The sequence below is a fragment of the Electrophorus electricus genome, chromosome 18 (genome assembly GCF_013358815.1).
Source record: "Electrophorus electricus isolate fEleEle1 chromosome 18, fEleEle1.pri, whole genome shotgun sequence".
NCBI classification, from domain to species: domain Eukaryota; kingdom Metazoa; phylum Chordata; class Actinopteri; order Gymnotiformes; family Gymnotidae; genus Electrophorus; species Electrophorus electricus.
Window position 1 is genome coordinate 9,592,296 of NC_049552.1, and position 19,622 is coordinate 9,611,917.

Genomic DNA, 19,622 nt, shown 5'->3' on the forward strand with positions numbered 1-19,622 from the left:
TGACAAAAAAGTGAGGCAGTAAACTTTGTGAAAACCAAAATTTGTCATTCTCAAAACCTTTTGCCATGACTGTAGGCCTCCTGTTGTGTCTGATTTTGTTTGGTTGTCTTCAGCCTCTGAGGTCTGATTCTCACTTGTCTATTCCTCAGCCCCCTCCTATTGTCATGGCACCAATCAACTGCACTCAGACACCAGGACCACCTACAGCTGAGACCATAGTCAATCCTGAGCCACAAATCTCTGACACGTCCAGTCAGTGTGAAGAACCTGCACAATCAGCCCCAGAGAATGTTCCTCATCTTGCAGAAGATGCAGCCTGTAAATCAGACTAAGGAACTGACAGTGGCGACAGTTTTTCATGTTTTTCTTTTTTTTTAATTTTTTAAAGTCAGTTACAAATCTGACATTTTACATGATGGACTAGTATTCATCTCGGTGCATGTGACTGATGGCAAGAGAATGAGAACTCAGATGCACTTGTTTTTAATCTCTGCAATCACAGAATAGTCTGGTTTAAAAAAACAGCAAGTCAAGATCCTTGTAGCACACCATCATAGTGGACAGATGAAGGTTGGCTCAGCAGCTTCTACAAGGATATCAGCAACATTATTTTTGGGGACTTTAGCAATGATCTTTAAAACCGTGATGTGTGGAAAAAAGTGCAGCTAGACATTCTCCAACAAATGTCAGGAATCCAGCACAGCTCAACAAGACTCTTCACGAACAACAGTCAGGCTTGGTCCTGTCTAGACTCGTGCACTGATGTCCCTTACCCTTTAAAAATATGGTGCTATGCAGGACTGAGAGAACCAAAAGTATAAAGCTATTGATGCATTACTCTTTTCTGTACCTCTGAACGCTTGAGGTTTGCGTGATGCGTATGGATTATGGGTTGGTATACACTTCATATGTAACAGAAGTAATGATACTAAATTAAAGGCCCCATGGTTCAGAATCTGCCTTATTGTGCTTGGGTTTTGGCCTTGTGTTGGATTGTATACAGCTTAGCGGAAAGCAAGTACAGTATGTAAAATTCACGCCTTAAACTGTTGAGCTTGATTTTCAAGATGTCTGATATCCAGTGATCTCATAACAAAACTACAGTATGTATGCTTTTGACACTAGTGATAATTTATTGTTTATATTTTAGGTAATGTAGATAATTTGTAGTAGGTACTTTTTAAAAATTTTGTGCAATGGCCAGGTATTAGACCTGTTTACTATTTTATGGTTTATAGACAAGAACTCTTAGTATGCAACACTTTTTTTAAATTACCCATTTAATTTTTTTAGATAAACTCATTGTCTTACTGGGTTGCTGGTATATGAATGGGTGTGATCAGGTCATTCTGATTATTATTTATCTTCATTCAGTTTTTCGTCTCATCTATTTTTGTTTTGTATTTTTAGGCAGTGAGTGTAGAATTGTTTGCATTATTACTGGCACACAATATAGGTAACCTATATGAAAGCCCTGTAGACTTGTTTAAAGAATGCGCACAATAAAGGAACAATACCTTTAAGGCCATTTTTTAAAATTAATTTTCATTCAGTAGAAGTACATTAATCAAATGGTGTGGTGGTTTGTGGTGTGTACTACAGATGTGACATGATCTGTGGTATATGCTACAATGAACATGGATGGCACTTGTAGAGAGCTGTTTGAAAAAGCTAAGGAATAATGAATGTGGCCCAAGAGGAGAGTGTGTAAGAGGAGATGGGAGCAAGTAAGCTTGTCTGAATGAACTGAGAACAGTGCGAGAAGTGAGGCTTTATAACACTCAACTCCTGTCTCATTAGGGGAAGATAATTACAATCCAGCACTGATCTAAATAAATCACCATATAACTAACCATCTTGTGTAACCAAATCCAGCTCTGCATGTTATGGGTGAAGGGAGGATGCCTACATGCATTTGTGCAGGTGCAGGATAGTTTAGACTAAATGCACAAACCCACCTGAGAGAAATAGACATATACACATGAGCTTTATCACCTCACCTTTAAAAGAGGATGCAGCGCAGGAGGCTGCACACTCCCTCACCCCCATTGAACTTCAGTACCTTTCCTTTTGCTGAATCCAGATATGATGCACATCGAAACTCACTGTACAAGTGGGATGTGGAGTGGGCTGACTCAGCTCCAGGTTATTCCAAGGCACAAGGCTGAAGGCTTTTAATACAATTTTGAGCAGAGTCTAGCTTGATGGAGTTCATAACACACAGAAGTAACATCAGCATTGTGCTGAAAACCATAGTATTTCAACATGACTCAAGGCCAAGGCAAAGCTCTCACTTTCAGTTACTGAGTTTATAAGCTTATGCCTCTGACAGAACACAGACAAAAGCAAACGATTTAAACCACACAAATCTTATGTAGATCTGATATTAAAATGATGCTAAATGTTTGCTGTGGAGATATCTTCATGAGATATCTAAAACATACTTAAGATTACTCTTAAGAGTGAAATGTAAAGCTCACTCCATTTTATTTGGAGACCACAAAAATCTCTCATCATTCATGGTTTCTAATCAAGTTTTTTTCATACAGTAATATCAAACCATTTATCCAACTTCAGTTAGATCAATGGTCTAAATTAGTCCATAGTCCTCACAAGGCATTATCTTCTGGATTTAGAAGTGCCTAATTAGTTAGGAATGTTTTTTTAAAACCAGAAAAAAAAAGGTAGTTCTACAATTATAAACCTTCTCAGTCAGTTGGCATTCATTTAAATTTCCCCTACTATAAAAAGGTCTATAATTCACAAATTATACAGATATTTACAGAAAGGGTAGGTTAATTAGAAGAAATTGTTAACTGAAAAAATAACAGCATTGTTTTGGTATAAGGCTTTGATATACTTCTCCTGTTCTATACAGGTATATTCTATCTAGACCCAATATACCTGTATAGAACTGTTCTATACAGGTATATTCTACCAGGCCATCAACATCAAAATAATTTCTCAGGGAAAATAAAAGTGGATTTTACCTAGTGAACTCAGTTACTCAAAGTGCTACAGAGACTGTATATCAGTTGCTAAAAGTTCATTCATTTTAGAGACAATTAAAACCTGACTAAAAACTTTTTTTTTTTTTTTTTTAAAGAAAAACTTATCAGTTTCATATTTTTGCTTATAGTGTAGGCTACACATGTTGAAAAGCAGCTGTGTTGAGTACAGAGTCAAAAGTAGATGACCTCCTCTTTTGAGGAGTGGTGGTTTTTCACTTTATGATGGACTGGAAGGGTAGATGTTGAGCCATGGCTGGGTTTACAGGGCTGGCCTGAACTTTCTGACTGTATGAGCTGGTCTGGTAGATTATATATATCTGAAGAAGGAATGAAAAGACAAAAAACCAAACAAAACCCCCACAATTATCTTGCATATTCAAGGCTTTGGTGTCCAGTCACAGTAAAGGTAGGAGATTAACAAGAAATCTCAGTTTAAACAAATTTCTGCTTTTTTATTTGGAATAAATAAATAAATAACTTGATTTGAATGAAGCGTGCATTACCTTGGCTGAGTAGCTGGGGCTTAGTGGCACTCTTTGCCCTGGAGCCGTCTCTCTCTTTACCCATTGCTTTGATTGGCACAACATCACACACCTCAATAGATGCTGCAAGTGCAAAGACAAAACTACATTACACCACCCCCGCCACCCATTTTCCATTTTTCTCTCCATCACGGTCTTCAGTTATGACTCAGAGTAGGAAAAGGTCAGAGCATGTTGTGGACCTGCGTTGTTGGTGCGATTGTGGGAGCCCTTGCTCTTGCCACTCTTCTCTTTGCCCTTGTGGACAGCCAGTTTGGTGGGGATCTGCTGCTGCACAAAGCTGGACTTCATCGTCTGGTTGGTGGTGCTCACCAGCTGAATGGGGACATCCGTTTTGGTGGGTGAGAGACCTATGCTCTCTATGCGAGGAGGGACCAGGGGAGGTTGCTCCTGGAAGCTGGCAGCTGCCTGGGACAAGCTGGGCCGCACGTGTGCTTTGGGGCTGAGGATGACACTGCCAGCTGAGTGGTATGGCAAGCCCTGATGTGAAAGCCAGGGTAAAGTGTATATTCATTGTTCACAAATCACATGTTTAACTGTTCAAATACAATGAAAATGCTCAATATTTAACCCGATTTCTTCAGTGTTCATTAAAATTATATCTAGGGCTCGTTTAAGTGCTCTTTCTTGGTTTAAGTGCTTTTTCCAGGACTGGAAAATTATACTAGACAGCAAGGAAGACAGGTGGAAACTTCCACCCGCATAGACTAGAAGACATTTTATGATAATATGGTTTTGTTCTACTCTGTGGGACAACTCTTAGCCCTCATAGTCTGTACCTGAGTGGGTTCAAAATGGACAGAGCCTGGGTTAGAGATGGTGTTATGTTTCTTGTACTTCTTCAGCTGCTGGTCTACTTTCTCCTTGTCCTTCTCCACAGCACGGGCAGAGTCTCGCAAACGCTCCAGTTTCTGCTGGTACTCCTCATAGTTGCGGGACAGCTGTTCCCGCTTGGCAGATAGCTCAGTCTCATCATGCATACACTTTTCCTGTCGCTGCGTTAGCTCCTGCTCCTTGGCCATCATCTCCAGCTTCCAGAGCTGGTGCTTCTCCTCCCATAGCACCAGCTCCTGCCTCTTCTGGCTGATCAGCCCCTGCATTTGGGTCAGCTCTTCCCGCTGCTTATCTAGGTGGCGCAGTTTCTCCTGCTCCATGATGGCATTGACCCGCTGCCTCACTGGCCGTTCAGATACTGCTGCGCGCAGAAGCTCAACTTCACTGTCCTGCTTTACAGCCAGAGCCTAAGAAGGTGTGAGACAGAGACAGACACACAGACAGACAGACACACACATGAAAAGCCAGCAGTTGGGTAGGAATGGCACTAATACAAAAGTGCCATATTTGCATTACCTTGATACTGTACAGCTTCTGGGAGAGTATGGCGACTTTATCGAAGAGCTGTAGTGATAATAGAGGTTAACACAAGAAACACTGAAAATCCCAATGCAACTGAACAGACAGAAAGGCACTTCTTACCTGAGCTTTGGCGAGATGGGCAAAGAGCCAGGTGGGGGTCATCTCATCAGCCTAAGGAGGGGGGGGGGGGGGGGGGAAAGGTGAGGATCAGACCTGCTATGGGAGGGAGGGAGATTGGGGGGGGCTTGGACATAGACATTTGTAAAGCAGCTTTGTGACAACTGCTGTACAAAGCGCTCTGTATAAAAATGTTTTTAAAAGTGTGCAAGTGAGTGTGTGAGTATTTTTGGGTTACACACAGAGAGCTCCAGGTTGTCAAGGTACAGGTCCCTGAGCTGGGGATCAGAGCTGGGTCTCTTGTTCTGTAAGCCACGGCCACCTGCAACAAGGAGTTTAAATAGTCCAAATCTCAAACAGTACCCATTATTTCAGGCCACTGGGATTCGGCTTCAGACACATGGATGCTGTGCTCTGCTCATGTTATTATTCCCTGCCAGATGATTAGCCAGTAAGGTGAATTAGGGCCTTGTTATTCATAAGCCACTTAAATACAATGATAAATGCCAGGTCCTCCAACCGTACATTGATTAGAACAGTTGGACTGACTTTGAGACCTTGGGCTGTGTATATGTGCATATCAAGACTCAAAATCATGATCAGCAATCAGAACTAGAGTTACTCTTAGAAGGTCACAAAGAATTTACAAATTCTACTAATCACCAAAGGAAATACAGCAAAACTGGGTGTGACAAAATAAGGGCAGCGGTACGGCTCTGATAAATGTTAACCCTAACCATAGTGGCATATCCATTGTGTCAGTGACCTAATCTTACCTTTATATAATTTGTCTTTTATTGCCAAGTCCAGAGCAGTGGTTAAGAAGATATAGAAACAGGTAAAATAAATGCATTTTACAAACAGGTAGGCTCTATGTATATAAAGCCCTCTTTAAAAACCATGTAAAAGTGAAACTAGTAAATCCTTTGTGTGTCAAGTCCACCTTTCTGATAGCTCAGTAGTTTTTAGGCTCCTTAAGTTTCCACATATCCCATTTTACAAAAAATTCAGAGTTGTGAAGAAATGCAAACCAAAAGCCACCCTTGTCAAAACACAAAAGTGCTAAGTAGCCTGTTATTTATTTATAGGTGTTTGCGTGTTATATGTATAGCATAATGAGACTGTCCACATGCACAATTCTATTGTAACTAAAACAGTACCTTTACTTCTGGTATTTGTCAGAGGGCCTCAGTGACCTCCCCACAAACAAGATGTTAACACTTATTATTGTTGGATCCATGTCTCAAAGGACTGGGCTAGACCTCCTATAGAGAATACTCCTAAAGCCATGATCCAAACCCACATAGGACTAGCCTGCTCCTAAGCAGGTTTGAGATTACAGGCTTATCATCATGTTGGCATGGCAACAAGCATAACACCTTTGAAATATGAAACAAATCTGGGATTGTCTCACATTCTCAATAATCCAATTCATTTTAGTCAGTAATCTGCATACAAAGAAAGAACCTAGGTGTGCTAGATCAAGGACAAACTCATCCACAGAACCCAAGTAATCCAAGTAATAATACCAAGTCTTACTTTTAGAGAAAACTCTGATGGGGTTGTCATACCCAGTGGAAGTGCTTGATCTTCTGGGTGGAAGTGGCACATCCACACAGTCTGGAGATAAAGGAGCAGGATTCCTCTCACAATCCAGCAACTGTAGCTGTAAATCCTCCACTGGGTAACAAACAGAAACAATCCACTGCTTAAATACAACCTGAGCCCCACACACACACACACGATCTAATCACAGGCTCTTGAACAGACTTGTGCAAGAACAATGCCTGAGTAAAGGAAGTAGTGAGGAAGTAGAGCTCCTGTTCCTCATCATATAATATTTCATTAAAGAAAACACACACAAGGTGATATTTACAGCACTTTTTAATACTATTTTCAAACTCACTAGTGAAACTCGAGCATCATTTCAGTATATGCAAAAATAAACAAACAAATCCTGAATCACATTAGCAGTATGTATGTCTATGCATGTCTCACCATCTGTGATGGCGCTGTTGATCAGTTGCTCCCCCTGCTGGAACTCACACAGGAGCAAGCGTCTTGGAAGAGCTGCACTTCCTGTCAGTGTCTCCACGATTTCACTGAACAGCTGCAGCTTCCTTTGCAGGAGTTCTGCAATCTGAGCATCACTACTATGCAGCTGCTCTGCTCTCACACACACACACACACACACACACACACACACACACACACAGATACTTTGCAAACAGAGTAAAGTAAACCAAACTAATTATAACAAATATTTCCTGGGTTCATAATGCATCAGACACATTAGTATATAAGCCCAACCCCGCTCCACATTACCCTGGAAGTTGAAAAACTTCTCTGTGAAAACATCATCCTGTTCCACTGGCTGAGAACCATTATCCTCAGATGCATGTGCACATCTGTAGGACAAGAGTGGAAGGAAGAAATTATACAGCTATCGTACGGCACCTGTAATATAATCTGTTTCTATTATACCATTACATAAGATAGTGCTGTTTGGTAAAGAGCCATCCATCTTTGTGGTTTATCTCTATATATACAGTCAACTATTTAAAGCTAAATAGGGTCAATGACAGATAAAGTCTGTCAATTTGTCATTTGGAGTACATTAAACATCCTGAACAGTTTGAATGTAATTTGGCTATAAAAGTATCCTGACAGTTGACTAATCTGGCTCCCTGCCATCACACAGCCACATACACCCAACTCACTTCTCAATTGCCTGCCAAATCTCCTGTCTCCAGCTATGACACTCCTCTCTGGTGGAAGCATGGAGCTCGTACAGGTTGGCCGCATGATCAGAAGTTAATACATACATCGCCCTCTCGTTATGAGCTGCTTCACGCACAAGCAGTTTGTGTAGGGAGAGCACTGCAGGCTTTCCGTCCTACAGGATCAACAGTCATTAAACTCCACCACTGTAAACACACATCACCATACTCACACAAACTACTTCAATCATGTGAACACACACCACAGAAAAAAAAGAAATTTCATAGGAGCTGATCACTGCTATAGAAATTTGACAGATTCCTGTAAAAATTTCAGGATTGTCAACTCCAAGCCACATCAAAGTCCAACAAAGAACATTAAGCCTCACTCTCATGATAGGAAAAAGAGATATCAAATCTTTTACCAGTGTCTAAGCAAAGTCATTTCTCACCAGAGAAGCAAACGTAAACTTCTGGTCATTCTTCTGTAGCAGCAGAAGCAAATCTGACAGCAGCACCACAAGGACATCTGAAAAAAATTCCACATCAATAATCATCTGAATATATATATATATAGATATATATAGATAATATTTATTTATATCTATCTATCTATCTATCTATCTATCTATCTATGTCTCTCTCTCATATTTATGTGTGTGTGTACACACACACACACACACACACACACACACACAAATGAGAGAGAAGACTTTTACCTTTGGTCCTGGACTGGGCCTTCCAGCTGAGTAATCCCTCACGGAGGAGTTTCCTGCCAGGCTGGAACAGGTCATCCCTGCGGAATGACTGCCCATTGCTCATCCTGCCCTGGGACTTGGGCTCCAGACGGGTACTCATTTCTCTGAGTTGCTCGTACTGGTGCACCTGGTAGTCCACCTGTGATATGGTGTCTTTAATATGCTCTAGAGCACATATTAGGTTTCTGTGCTCCTCTGAACCAACTGTCACCAGAAAACAAAGCAAAGTCACATCACCCCTGTGATGAGCTCACATTTGTGTTACATTCTCAAGCAATGGGATTTCGAATAAAACAATGAAAAGTATAATCATTTACCTTCAGTATTTTTAATAATTCTCTCCACCAGAACAGGGTATTTGGTGATGCGCTGGGTTATAAGTAGAATACCTTCCGGCACACCCAACCTTCTCACTACAGCCAACTGACCTATTTTCTGACAAAAGAAAAGTTAAGTAAGAATCCAGCAAATCATGAAATGACAGAAATTTTATCTTCGGCTTCAAGATTATGGCCAAAATGACCACAATTATTTCTGAGCAATACTGTTGTTTTTAGAAAGTGCTGTTTTTAGAATCAAGTCATTTTTACTGCACTTTCACATTTATACATTTAAATGTTAATAAATTTTGTGTTTTCACTACCAGGAAAAATCTCACAATAATTCAGCACGCATGGCCAATTCCATCTACAAATCTTACCCTAAAGGAAAAAGACATATGTAGTTAAATATAATGCGTAGATATGTTCTGTAAGATGAACTATGAGAGTTATGCTCAGCCAACAACTGCATTTTGAGCACTGCTGAGCCGCATTTTGGAATGCAAATAATAATTTAAGGTTGCAGTTGTTTCATCACTCCCTGGTGACTGGCTGACTAAAGTGCTGGATTGGATATGCAGCAGAGCACTCATTTTAAACATGAATATTACAATTTAATTGTGGGAAGCTAAAATAGTGATTGAGATTAATATTTGATTGAGCAGGCATTAAAAGTTCACAACCAGGATGAGAATTAAAGCAAGATAGCCCACACTGAAGAAAACTTCAGCAGAGCTACATCTAATTCACCAAAACTGGAGCTTGCAAAGGGCCTTTACTTACTCGCATTAAATGCTGGAACTTCTTGCTGTTCTGTAACTGGTCTTTGTAGAAGTTCACAGCCTCTGTGTGGCTACTGCAGAACATACCATAGCTGTCACGCAGTCTACTCCGCAGCTCGTCTGAAAACTACATGCAGAACACAAAATCAACACACAGGCTCGGAGACCAGAGCCAGGAGCAGGAAATGGCTGACTGGCTGGCTAAACAACAGATTACATGTTATATATTACATACATCTCATTAATAATGCACAAGCTACACAGCCAAGAGGAGTCAGTAAGGTCTGCTTAAGCGGCTAGGATGTGAAAATTTCTGCATACAAGCAGTGTGGGTAACATCATGACTTAAGAATTTCCAAAACAAACGGCCCTTGAGAAATTAGGATTGGGAACAATGCATTGGCACTTGGCACTACCTGTACATCTACCAACAAAACAAACAAACAAAGCACAGATGCATGCGCACATACACATAAATTGCTTATTTTTTTCTTCTTCTTCTTCTTCTTCTTATTTATTTATTTTCTCTTAAAATTATGGTGACCGTTGTTGGCCAGAGGAGGACGGGACCCCCTTTGAATGTTGGTTCTTCTCAAGGTTTCTTCCTCATTCTCTAGGGGTTTTTTGCTTGCCACTGTCACCCTTGGCTTGCTGGGTTCTTGGACTTGGACATTTGTAAGTGGCTTTGTGATTGTAAAAAGCACTATAAATAAATTTGATTTGACTTTACAAACACAAAAGAACACAAGCACATGTACGCAAACACAGATAAACATTAATTAGTTCTGAGTTTAACACAGTACATCAACTAGAGTCTGACCTGAAGGACTGTAGAATGAGACAATTAAAAAAAATACAAGAGGAAATCAAGGAGAGGGGGGGAAAAAAAGCTTGTCAGCAGGAAAGCATAACATAAGGCATGTTCTACATGGTAGGAGTACTGACGATTGACCACACCAGATTTCTAGTTGGGATTCCACAGATGGACTACGACAGTCTGGAAGGACTAATGCCGGGATCAGACAACACAATATTTATAGCAATCATAGAGTCATAAATTCTTGCCATGTCTTGGTCAGTGGCAACCACTTATCGTTCAGATCCTTTAAGTTATTCATAGGTCGAAAGGAGGATCAATAAACTGTCATTCATTGCCAACAAGGAACATGTTGTAGGAGCTGTCAAACTAGGCAAGAAAACAAAAAAAAAAACTTTTGACAGGCTAGACTTTCCTCTGGAATATTGTGGGCTGTCCCCGACCCCACATCACTGTTCGTTACACTATAAGGTCTGTTCCTCGTTCCCAATCGTAAATTTGTGGAAATTTTGGAAATTTGTTAGCTATGACCAAAAACTAAATACATTTTTAAAAAATCAGAGTCAAAATCATGCTGAATTTGTGTAGCCTGATCCCAGGATATAAGGCTGTAGAACCTACCATTTACAGTTAGTCTTACATGTTTGCCTTCCAGAAAGGAGTGTCACTTAAACAGCATCCTCTGCCCAATCAGCTATGTCAGAAGCATCTCACATAGTTCAATGGGTCCTTCAGCCACCAGAGAGACACTGGAGTTTAATAAAAATGTCTCCTTTACAGTTCATTACATTTATTACACATTTTGACCCTTGAGTGGCTGACAAACAAGTCCAGCTCAGGAACTGTAAACTGACTATCAGCAAATTCCAGTGCCCAAATGTAAATGATGTGGTAAAGCCACCACCTGCAGGTTTAGGGTCTCCAGCTCCATCCGAGTAGGAGTCCAAAGACTAAAAGTGAAATTGATCAACACCTCTACATCATTGTGGGTTCACAATTTTGAACGCAGATGATGCCACATCTATCCAAGCTGGGAGTCCAAGAGAGCAAAGCTGGTACTGCTTTCTGGGTGTGAGGGATAGCATTACTCTGTTCCTTGTCAATCAGAACAACATGCTTTCAGACAAGAGCAGTTAGTACATTCCTCCAATTGGAGAAGCCAGTGGGTGGGAATTGTCATAACTAAAAGATGAGACACAAATGAATGGGGTAAAAACTAAGACTAAACAACATAAAAACATTACTATCAAATCAACACTAAGGTAAGCCACGCAGAAAAGTGAGGACATGTCTTATACAATGGCAAAGGGTGAGTAATTTGACAGGTGTAGGAAATGAAGGAGTGAGACCTAAACTGAAGGCCTTCCATTGATACCTGAGCCAAGAGGATGTCTCCTATTCTCTCCATGTAGTAGTTCCTCTCACTGCCTGGTTCCAGACTCTCCTTGCGACGTTGCTTTAGCCGATCCAGGAAGTGCTGGTGGTTGTACAGCAGCTGGTCCAGGCAAGGAAGGAACCTTCCGAGCTGGGCGTCATCCATCTGCAGGGTGTGGCGCAGCTCATGCACATACACCCGCAACATCACCTTCAGTGTGCGCACATGGTTAATCTCTGTCTGGATCAGCTCTACCAACAACAACAGTGCAAGAGTCAGAAGTGTTTGACCCACAACAACAGCTCATACATCACACACACACACACACACACACACACACACACACACACACACTACACTACACTACACTTGGTCATAGGTGTCCTATATCTTTGCTACTATAAATTATTTTGCTACTTTGTTAGCACCTTGGCAAACTGAACCAAACCAAATCTAGTCTCAAAAAGCTTATTTAATCAACAGCATTTAAGCAGGCATTTTTATTATTCATCCTTAATGATAAAGACTCTGAGCAAGGCAAACTAACTTACCATATATGACATCTTGTCTCTTAATGGCCTCTTTGGAATAAGCTTTTATGTACTGCTGATCAACAGCCAAACTCCAAGTTGGAGCCTCAAAGTCTCGAGCATCAGTCTCCAGGTCCTCCCGCAGGGTCGAGAAGTCTATACAACACATACAAATGCCTCACACACTGACTGAATCCTCAATTCTCTCCATACCATAACCATATAAAAACACACACACAAAAACATATAAATCAGGTATGTACCTTATCAGTCCTAACCACAGCTTGAAAAGCTGAGCACAAATAATGAGACCACAAGAATTCTGACAATGCCACATGGGAAATATCATAATGGAGGCAGTTAAAAAGTTCAGATCTAACCCTCAATGCTGATGCCATCAGAGACAGAAACAGTAAGAGAGTCCTCTAGAAGAACCTTTGGTGCTTCAGTCTCATCCATTCTGGCTATATTCTGCAAAACAAAGAGTCTGTGTATTAATTTGACAATTTACTTGAGCAAAAAAAGCAACAATCAACTAAAATACAATAATTTTAGTATTTGTCGGGTGAAATGCACAGACAAAATACGCCACACACAAAAAAAGAAACTATTTGAATGAATAAATTGATTTGGAAAGGACAACACAGCGATCTCTTGCAGACGTGCAGATGGCAGAAAGAGCAGAAATTAGTGCGAAATGGCCGAGATAAATGGATTAACGACAATCTTGTGCTGTTTGATGTCTGAATAGGAATGAGAAAAGAGGGGAAAAAAAATCCCACTTCATTTATATAGTAGACCATCATTTGAGATGCCCTTTGAAGCAAAATGCTTTTTTACATACACTATATAGTAAAAGGAATATTTCTAATGATATACACTGATCTGATTGCAATTTGCCATCAGTAGGCCTATATAGTTTAATTTGTTAATTGAATTGCCCTTGTAGAGCTGCATTTTATATCCTGTCACTGGCTAGGAAGGACAGTGAAGGACAGGTCAGTCCATTACACACAAAAAATCCAGGTATTCAAGGTCCTGTATGTAACTGCAAAGTGCAAACTTGTATACAGGTAGACATGTACCTTGAGTTTTTCTTTTGTATAGACGCTGCGTTTTCCCACAAGGTATACGAAGATATGCAGCTGCTATCCTCGTCCATTTAATTTGATCCTTGAGCCACTGACACAACAGTGAGTAGCCTACGGGTCAGGAACCCTCACCCCATTACTAAGGGTTAGCTTATTTAGTGTATGACAGTGGTCAACACTCTCATACAGCTGATACCATCAACAGGGGTCAAGTTGTAGATCGCGATTGGTTGATTGGTGATCACTCGTGTATGGTAACCAGTCTTCTGCTGGCAAACAATAAACACTGTATGTAGAGGTTCCCTGAACCAGAACACATACCTCCAGCAGAAGTGGTGGGTGCAGGAAGTGAGGTGTTAAAGGATGGATCTGTAATGACTGACAGTCATAATCAACTAATCAGACCAGAACAGCAGCTGGACATCCCAACAAGCACATCACTGTCAGAACTGAAAATTGAAGGGCCAAAGAGGGAGAGAAAGGGAGAGTGGGGGGGGGGGGGGGGGGGGGGGAGGAAAACGACACAAGATATCTTTAAACACATCAACTTATTTTGTTCTTTAATAAAAAGAACATGTAAACCACCCTCAACTACAAAGACTAATGCATAAGCAGCAACCAGATGGGGAGACAGCACTGCTTAGGCAAAATATCAAAAAGAAGAGTTCTGAAGTGGGCACTCTAGAATTTTCTAGACATTGCTCATGCTTTGAGCTCATTGCTTTTTTGCTTGTCTTATTTGAACATATTCAAATACTTTCCATGCATAATGGCAGTATTAAAAACAATTGCAGCTTTTATAGCAAATCCAAAATGATGGCAATATTGGCAATGCATGACTAACTTGATCACATTTCTCCATAAATCAGAAACTGGCTATAGAAAATTAGCCTGATGTGTTGCGTGCCAAAAAAGAAAAAGAAAAAAGAATTTAAAGTAGATTGTTCCAGACTGGTGGTAAAGGAATGTCTGCTACCTGGACGACTTGGTTCATGGTCTGGTGTGGTCTTCATTTGGAATAGGAAAAAGAATTCAGCTCTGCTTCCCCATCTGCCACATAAAGGGCCCATACCAACATGCGATATTTAATTCTAATCACCATCAAATAAAAGTAAATACACTAGCAAAGATTACCATCAATTACCTCATTAAGAGGCTTTTAAACTTGCCCCCCTGTACAGAGATGGTTTAGCAAAATTGACAAAACACTGATGACAGCAGATATATGAATTAATGGTCATATGTCCTAGGTCATAGGTCAAAAACAAAATCCCCCCTAAACAAATCCATCTGCATGCCAAATTTGTTCTTTAACTCTACCGCCTCAGTGGGCAAAGCTGCTCATTCTTGCACTGAAATACTATAGCCATCTCTCTGCAGACAACCTGTATTCACTACCTCCATGGCCACATACTTCTTCCAAGGGAGGAGCACCTGCTGCTTGTGACCACACCTCCTCTGACTCAGGCCTTGAGCCATGAGTACACACCAGCATGAAATGTAACCCAGCCTGCTGGATAACAGAAAAAAAACAAAACAAGAAACGCAGGCTGCCCGACTAGCAAAGGACAGGAATAACAAGCAGCATAAGCCAAAGCAAGGTTGCCTTTTCTGTCACACAAACATGTGCATGCTCAAGATGCAATGGATATGAAATGACTTTTGCCCATCTTTAAAAAAAATTGCAAAGGGGAGTGAATTATTCAGCTTCTGTCTTTGTTTCACTCTTCCTTCAAACGAACAGCTATGTTCAACTGACTACACAGGAAGGACAGAAGCTCATTGCCACAGCCACTGGACATCTAGAAAAAGTGAGCTGTCCGGGAAGGATGAATTCAGTTGAGATCTATGAAGAGAAGGAATGAGTTTCTCTGTCTGATATGAGTTTGCTGTTTTTCAAAGGATTCATTTGATGACAGTGTTGCACAACAGAATGAAGGTTTGTGATTAAGTACTGGTAGAAGAAGGTCAAAACCAATCCAAAATCAGAGAAAAGGCCCTTCTTGTTATAGTGAAAACCTGCCTTTGTAGAGACGAAGCCCCCCAGGTAAAATGCAGATGTCTAAGGCACAGTGAGGCCTAGTTCTACTTTACATGCTTTTGTCATAATCACCGCCGTGCTGCTGTTTTCCCACGGGTACAATGACTTTAGGTAGCCGTTATCAGATCAGGAGTACCACAGTGGAAAAAAAAGCAAATGATCCATAATGTCTTTACCAGTCAACTTCTGACAAGTTCTAGGAGCCCAATTCAGCCACAAGCAATTCAGTTTGAGGTTTACTTTAGGAGCAATCAGTCTATAAAAACAAGAAAAATGTCTGTGGCTCTTTTACAATTGTTATTTTAACAGCCTTTCTGACTAATTTAGCTGTCAAAAATGCCCTTGGACTGTTGACTAGTTTAATTAAACTCAAATGTTCATTTGACAATATTGTCCAACAAGGTGGCTTAATTATCAAGAAATTGTCACATCACAAAGTCATTTAAAATTCTACAATCTTTCACATCAACGACTGTATATTTAAACAAAACTGTGAAACCGAGAGTATGACTTGTCAAAAAAAGAAAACAATGAAACTGTAGATACGCATGGAATGCAGCGATGAAGTGACAATACCAAACTGACCCGTATTCCTCAGACCAAAGAAGAACGAGACCAGGGTCGACAGGAAACAATTATAGAAACAACTAGGCGAGCACTGTGGATCTTACACGTTGCCTATGGTAAGCAGACTGGTATACTGTAAACTGGTGGCTAATCAAATAGAAAAAAAGAGACAAATTGTTTTGGTAGTTCTATCTTAAAACAGCAACAACAAAATGTCCAACGATGAACTTCAGAAACAGACACTTGTCACGACACAATCACTAAAAATCTTTTTAACTACAGTGAAAGTAAAAACATTTCCACGAAATTGAGAACTAATTCAAATGGAGGCTAGCTAAAGTTCAGTGTACTTTGGCATGAATTACTATTCAAAACAAAGCAGACCCTTGTAACTTATCTAGCTAGCTAGCTACTTTACTCAACTTGGTGTTAGCAAGTTACCAGGCTTCGTAAAACTTTAGCTAGCTAGCTAAGCTAACCTACAGTGCTACTTACCATTTTGGGAATCCTGTCACCGGCAAACTAAAGCCTCAACTTTTTTAAACGCATTCTATATTTGATTACACACAAAACAGCATTTATAACCGCTGTTTTGTTTTGTTTTTTGTTTTTTTTTTATCTTAGCATCTGCTGTCCACTTCCAGTAAAGCACGTACTCCCGAAACAAAGATTAAAAGCAAGAGTGATATTCATTCCAGCTTCATAGAGGAGGCTCTCGGAGCATTGTGGGAACGGACCGGATCGCGCGCTACATCTCAATGTTTTAACGTCGGGATCCTAACCTAGTGTTATTTTAAACGTACTGAAAAACGAGTGCTGTTTTATTATGTGACACATAGCCAGTACCACATACAATCATAATTACAACTTTAAAGAACTTCATTTTTCAGTATTGCAAATAAACAAATGATCTAACATAGATATACATACTAGGCTAGCCTTTAAATTACCTTGTTTACTGATTTTGTATTAATAAAGATTATGGTACCTTGATATTTACTGAAAATAACCATTAAACTCTTAAAAAAAAAAGATTTATTAACCTCGAAAAAGTAATTAGATAGCTAGCATGGCATATTTCTTTCCTAGTCTTTAGCAAGCTACCAATAGGAAAAAAAAAGATATGCCATTTATCCGGATTTTCAGTAACCATAGGAACGAAAGGACACTTGCCGTGGAATTTTAAATAAATAATATAGCTCGCTAGCTAGCGAACCCTACGTTATTTCTTTAATAGCTATTCGTAGGTAATATGCGGCATTTAATAGAGTGAAATATAATATCCATAATAATATAGCTAAAGAAATACACATCTAGTGTAGAAAAACTACCAGTTTTTTACCAGCTAATACAGGTTAATTTAGCCACAGGTTAATACCAGCTAACACAGGTTAACCTCAGTCACTCGTTACCTAACGCTAGGGTATCTTAGCTAGCGTTAGCTACATAGGTTATTTAGCCGCGTTAATTAGATAGTTATACCATAGCGGTTTTTGCCGGTTATCTTACCTGTTACATGAAATGCTTCCTTCTAAACAGGCGCCCCATGGCTAAGGATATTTGTTAATTAGTAACATATGTCTTGTTATATCAAATCTGAAACAACTCGTTTCACAAGAATACCTCAAGAGCTAGAAGAAAGCACTGAGAAAGGTAATCAGATCCAACAAGGGATACAGGAGATCGATTACTAAGCTAACTTTGGCAACATCTTTAAACTAGCGTTACCGACATGTACAGAGGGAGCTCTAGTGGGGGGTTCATGTGCTGTGGGGACAGAAATGGAACTCTCTGCTCTGAGTGTGAGCCAGGCAAACTGGTGCAGCTGCTGAAGAGAGACAATACGACTGTGGAGTCCAAACAGTTGAAACAGCTTGTGTCATGTGGTGCCCACACCTGTCCTGCTGCCCACAGAAAAAGTGCAGGCATCCCACACCTACTTGTCAGAGAGTGGACAGAGCCCTGGTCTAGAGTCCATCCCCTAACCTGGCAAACTGCCAGACATCATCAGGGCAGGGCAAAGTGGGATCCATATATGACAATTGACAAATCTTCCCACGGAAGCAGCAGAGATGGATGCCCCAGACGCACACAGTACTTCACAACCCATAATGCCTTTTACTTGGAGCCTGGTTTGATGAGGGAGAGGAGCTCAGGAATGGAGGAGTGCTCCAGAGCAGCCCTGTGCGGAGCAGAGGGTTCAAAGACTGGTCAGAGAAAGCCCAGGGTTCTGGGCAACACAGAGAGAGGTGATCAGCCAAAGCCCAGAATTCTGGACAGCACAAAAAGAGATGGTGCCACAGGACACACAGACATACGCTGGTATAGCAGTGCTCCTATGTCTAATGGCGATGTGATTCCTTTCCGCCGAAAGAAGAATGACTGTGTGCAGGGTGTGTCCTGGACGGACGATGAATACTGGAGCTGCTGGCATGGCTGGGATGAGGTCATAGACTGGGGAGATGAGTTGACAGACAGAGCAGTCAAAGGCCCAACACAGGGCCCTTGGTCCAGAGAAAATCAGTCTTCATGAGTGTAGAAAACCAACATCCCATCTTTATAGAAACAAACCATTATTGGAAATACTAATGTAGATAGATACAGCGCCATGTAGAAAATGTACCCTCTTATGCCAGATTTTAAATAAATATGCACATAACCTCACCAATAAATAAATCAAATAAATTAACATTTTTTTTGTAGTCTTGATCTTCTATTCAAAATTTACTTTGTGGTTTCATGATGTGCACTGAACATAAAATACAATCACATTTCCTGTAAGTAAATCAAGAAATCTTGACAATCTTTTGCACCACAACATGATTTAAATTAATAAGATCTACTAGCTTTAGAGTAGTCACAAGTTAGCTTTAGTTATGTTTTTTTTTATACCTATTTTTTATTTTGAGATCAGAGTATCATCAAAGTCTAAGCAAAACAAGCAACGAGTCACACTAAAAATAACTACACTACATTAGCAGTATGGATGACTAGTTCTTAGCTCAGCTTTCTATGCACCACTAGTTTCTAACTTTATACTGGAACAATTGTTTCTATCTGTATGCTGCTTTAAGCAACTGTTGTAGTGTCGTTTTTCAGTGCAAATACAAAAATGCTACAGCATAGAAGAACAGTGAGAGAAGCAGTCATACACTCATCTTGAATGCACCTCACTGCTTTTATTAACAGCAGTAATTAAAATTGATATCAAGTGTTGACATCAAAAGCCAAATGCGTGTACAATACTTCACCTGTGCAGGCCTGAAAGACAGACTACCAGGTGCTGCATGCTGCTCAGAATTCTAGATGATGATTAGTATGATTTTTGGATTAGAAAAAAAAGATTAGACACAAGACAAACATGTAAAAACATTTCTATAACCGGTAATAGCTCTTTGATGGCAACATGTCAACTATGTACAAAAACAGCAATAGCATATTCATATATATTTTTTCATCATCTATACCCACTAAAATATATCAAAGCAGCAACTACTGGTCAACCTTTCTGTCACATCATCTGAAAATAATTTCAGTATCCTTCAGCTGTAAATGTTCGAACACAATAAAAAAGTAGTAAAGGAAAACAAATAAA

The 19,622-nt window shown here is 40.2% G+C and overlaps 2 protein-coding genes across 6 annotated transcripts in view; one reads left to right on the plus strand and one right to left on the minus strand.

The window, feature by feature from the left end:
- sppl2 (signal peptide peptidase-like 2) overlaps positions 1 to 1,523 on the plus strand; it is a 14,779-nt gene extending 13,256 nt beyond the window's left edge. Inside the window, exon 15 of one of the 2 annotated variants that reach the window (XR_003411387.2) lies at positions 150 to 238. Coding sequence is in view for 1 of the 2 variants with exons in the window: in XM_027020876.2 (XP_026876677.2) it covers positions 150 to 332 (183 nt within the window). In the remaining variant the exon portion in view is untranslated. Of the gene's footprint in view, positions 1 to 149 lie in introns of both variants that reach the window. The other variant, XM_027020876.2, reaches the window with a different exon arrangement.
- On the minus strand, positions 377 to 17,766 carry arhgef18a (rho/rac guanine nucleotide exchange factor (GEF) 18a). 4 transcript variants are annotated; one of them, XM_035536098.1, is made up of 20 exons: positions 17,537 to 17,766; positions 13,741 to 13,868; positions 12,709 to 12,799; positions 12,350 to 12,484; positions 11,799 to 12,049; positions 9,608 to 9,733; positions 8,822 to 8,939; positions 8,466 to 8,708; positions 8,199 to 8,275; positions 7,747 to 7,922; positions 7,352 to 7,434; positions 7,025 to 7,192; positions 6,566 to 6,706; positions 5,269 to 5,348; positions 5,030 to 5,080; positions 4,904 to 4,951; positions 4,333 to 4,794; positions 3,736 to 4,033; positions 3,515 to 3,616; positions 377 to 3,328 (listed from the first exon to the last, which is right to left on the minus strand). In XM_035536098.1, the coding sequence occupies exons 3-20, from the start codon at positions 12,785 to 12,787 to the stop codon at positions 3,183 to 3,185; spliced, it is 2,784 nt and encodes a 927-aa protein (XP_035391991.1). In that variant the 5' UTR covers positions 12,788 to 12,799; positions 13,741 to 13,868; positions 17,537 to 17,766; the 3' UTR covers positions 377 to 3,182. The 4 variants fall into 4 exon arrangements, with proteins under 4 accessions (XP_035391991.1, XP_035391989.1, XP_035391992.1 ...); XM_035536096.1 differs by lacking the exon at positions 17,537 to 17,766 and adding an exon at positions 16,523 to 16,734; XM_035536099.1 differs by lacking the exon at positions 17,537 to 17,766 and adding an exon at positions 14,396 to 14,454.
- Between the last annotated feature and the right edge of the window lie 1,856 nt (positions 17,767 to 19,622).

What these genes read in the sequence shown, in the direction of transcription:
- arhgef18a (XM_035536098.1), bottom strand. Translation starts at nt 12,787, where the DNA reads ATGGATGAGACTGAAGCACCAAAGGTTCTTCTAGAGGACTCTCTTACT. An exon ending in CATCAGAGTTTTCTCTAAAA is followed by an intron (nt 5,349 to 6,565) that starts GTAAGACTTGGT and finishes TCCTTGTTGCAG; the next exon opens with GTGGCCGTGGCTTACAGAAC. An exon ending in TTGACAACCTGGAGCTCTCT is followed by an intron (nt 5,081 to 5,268) that starts GTGTGTAACCCA and finishes CCCCCTCCTTAG; the next exon opens with GCTGATGAGATGACCCCCAC.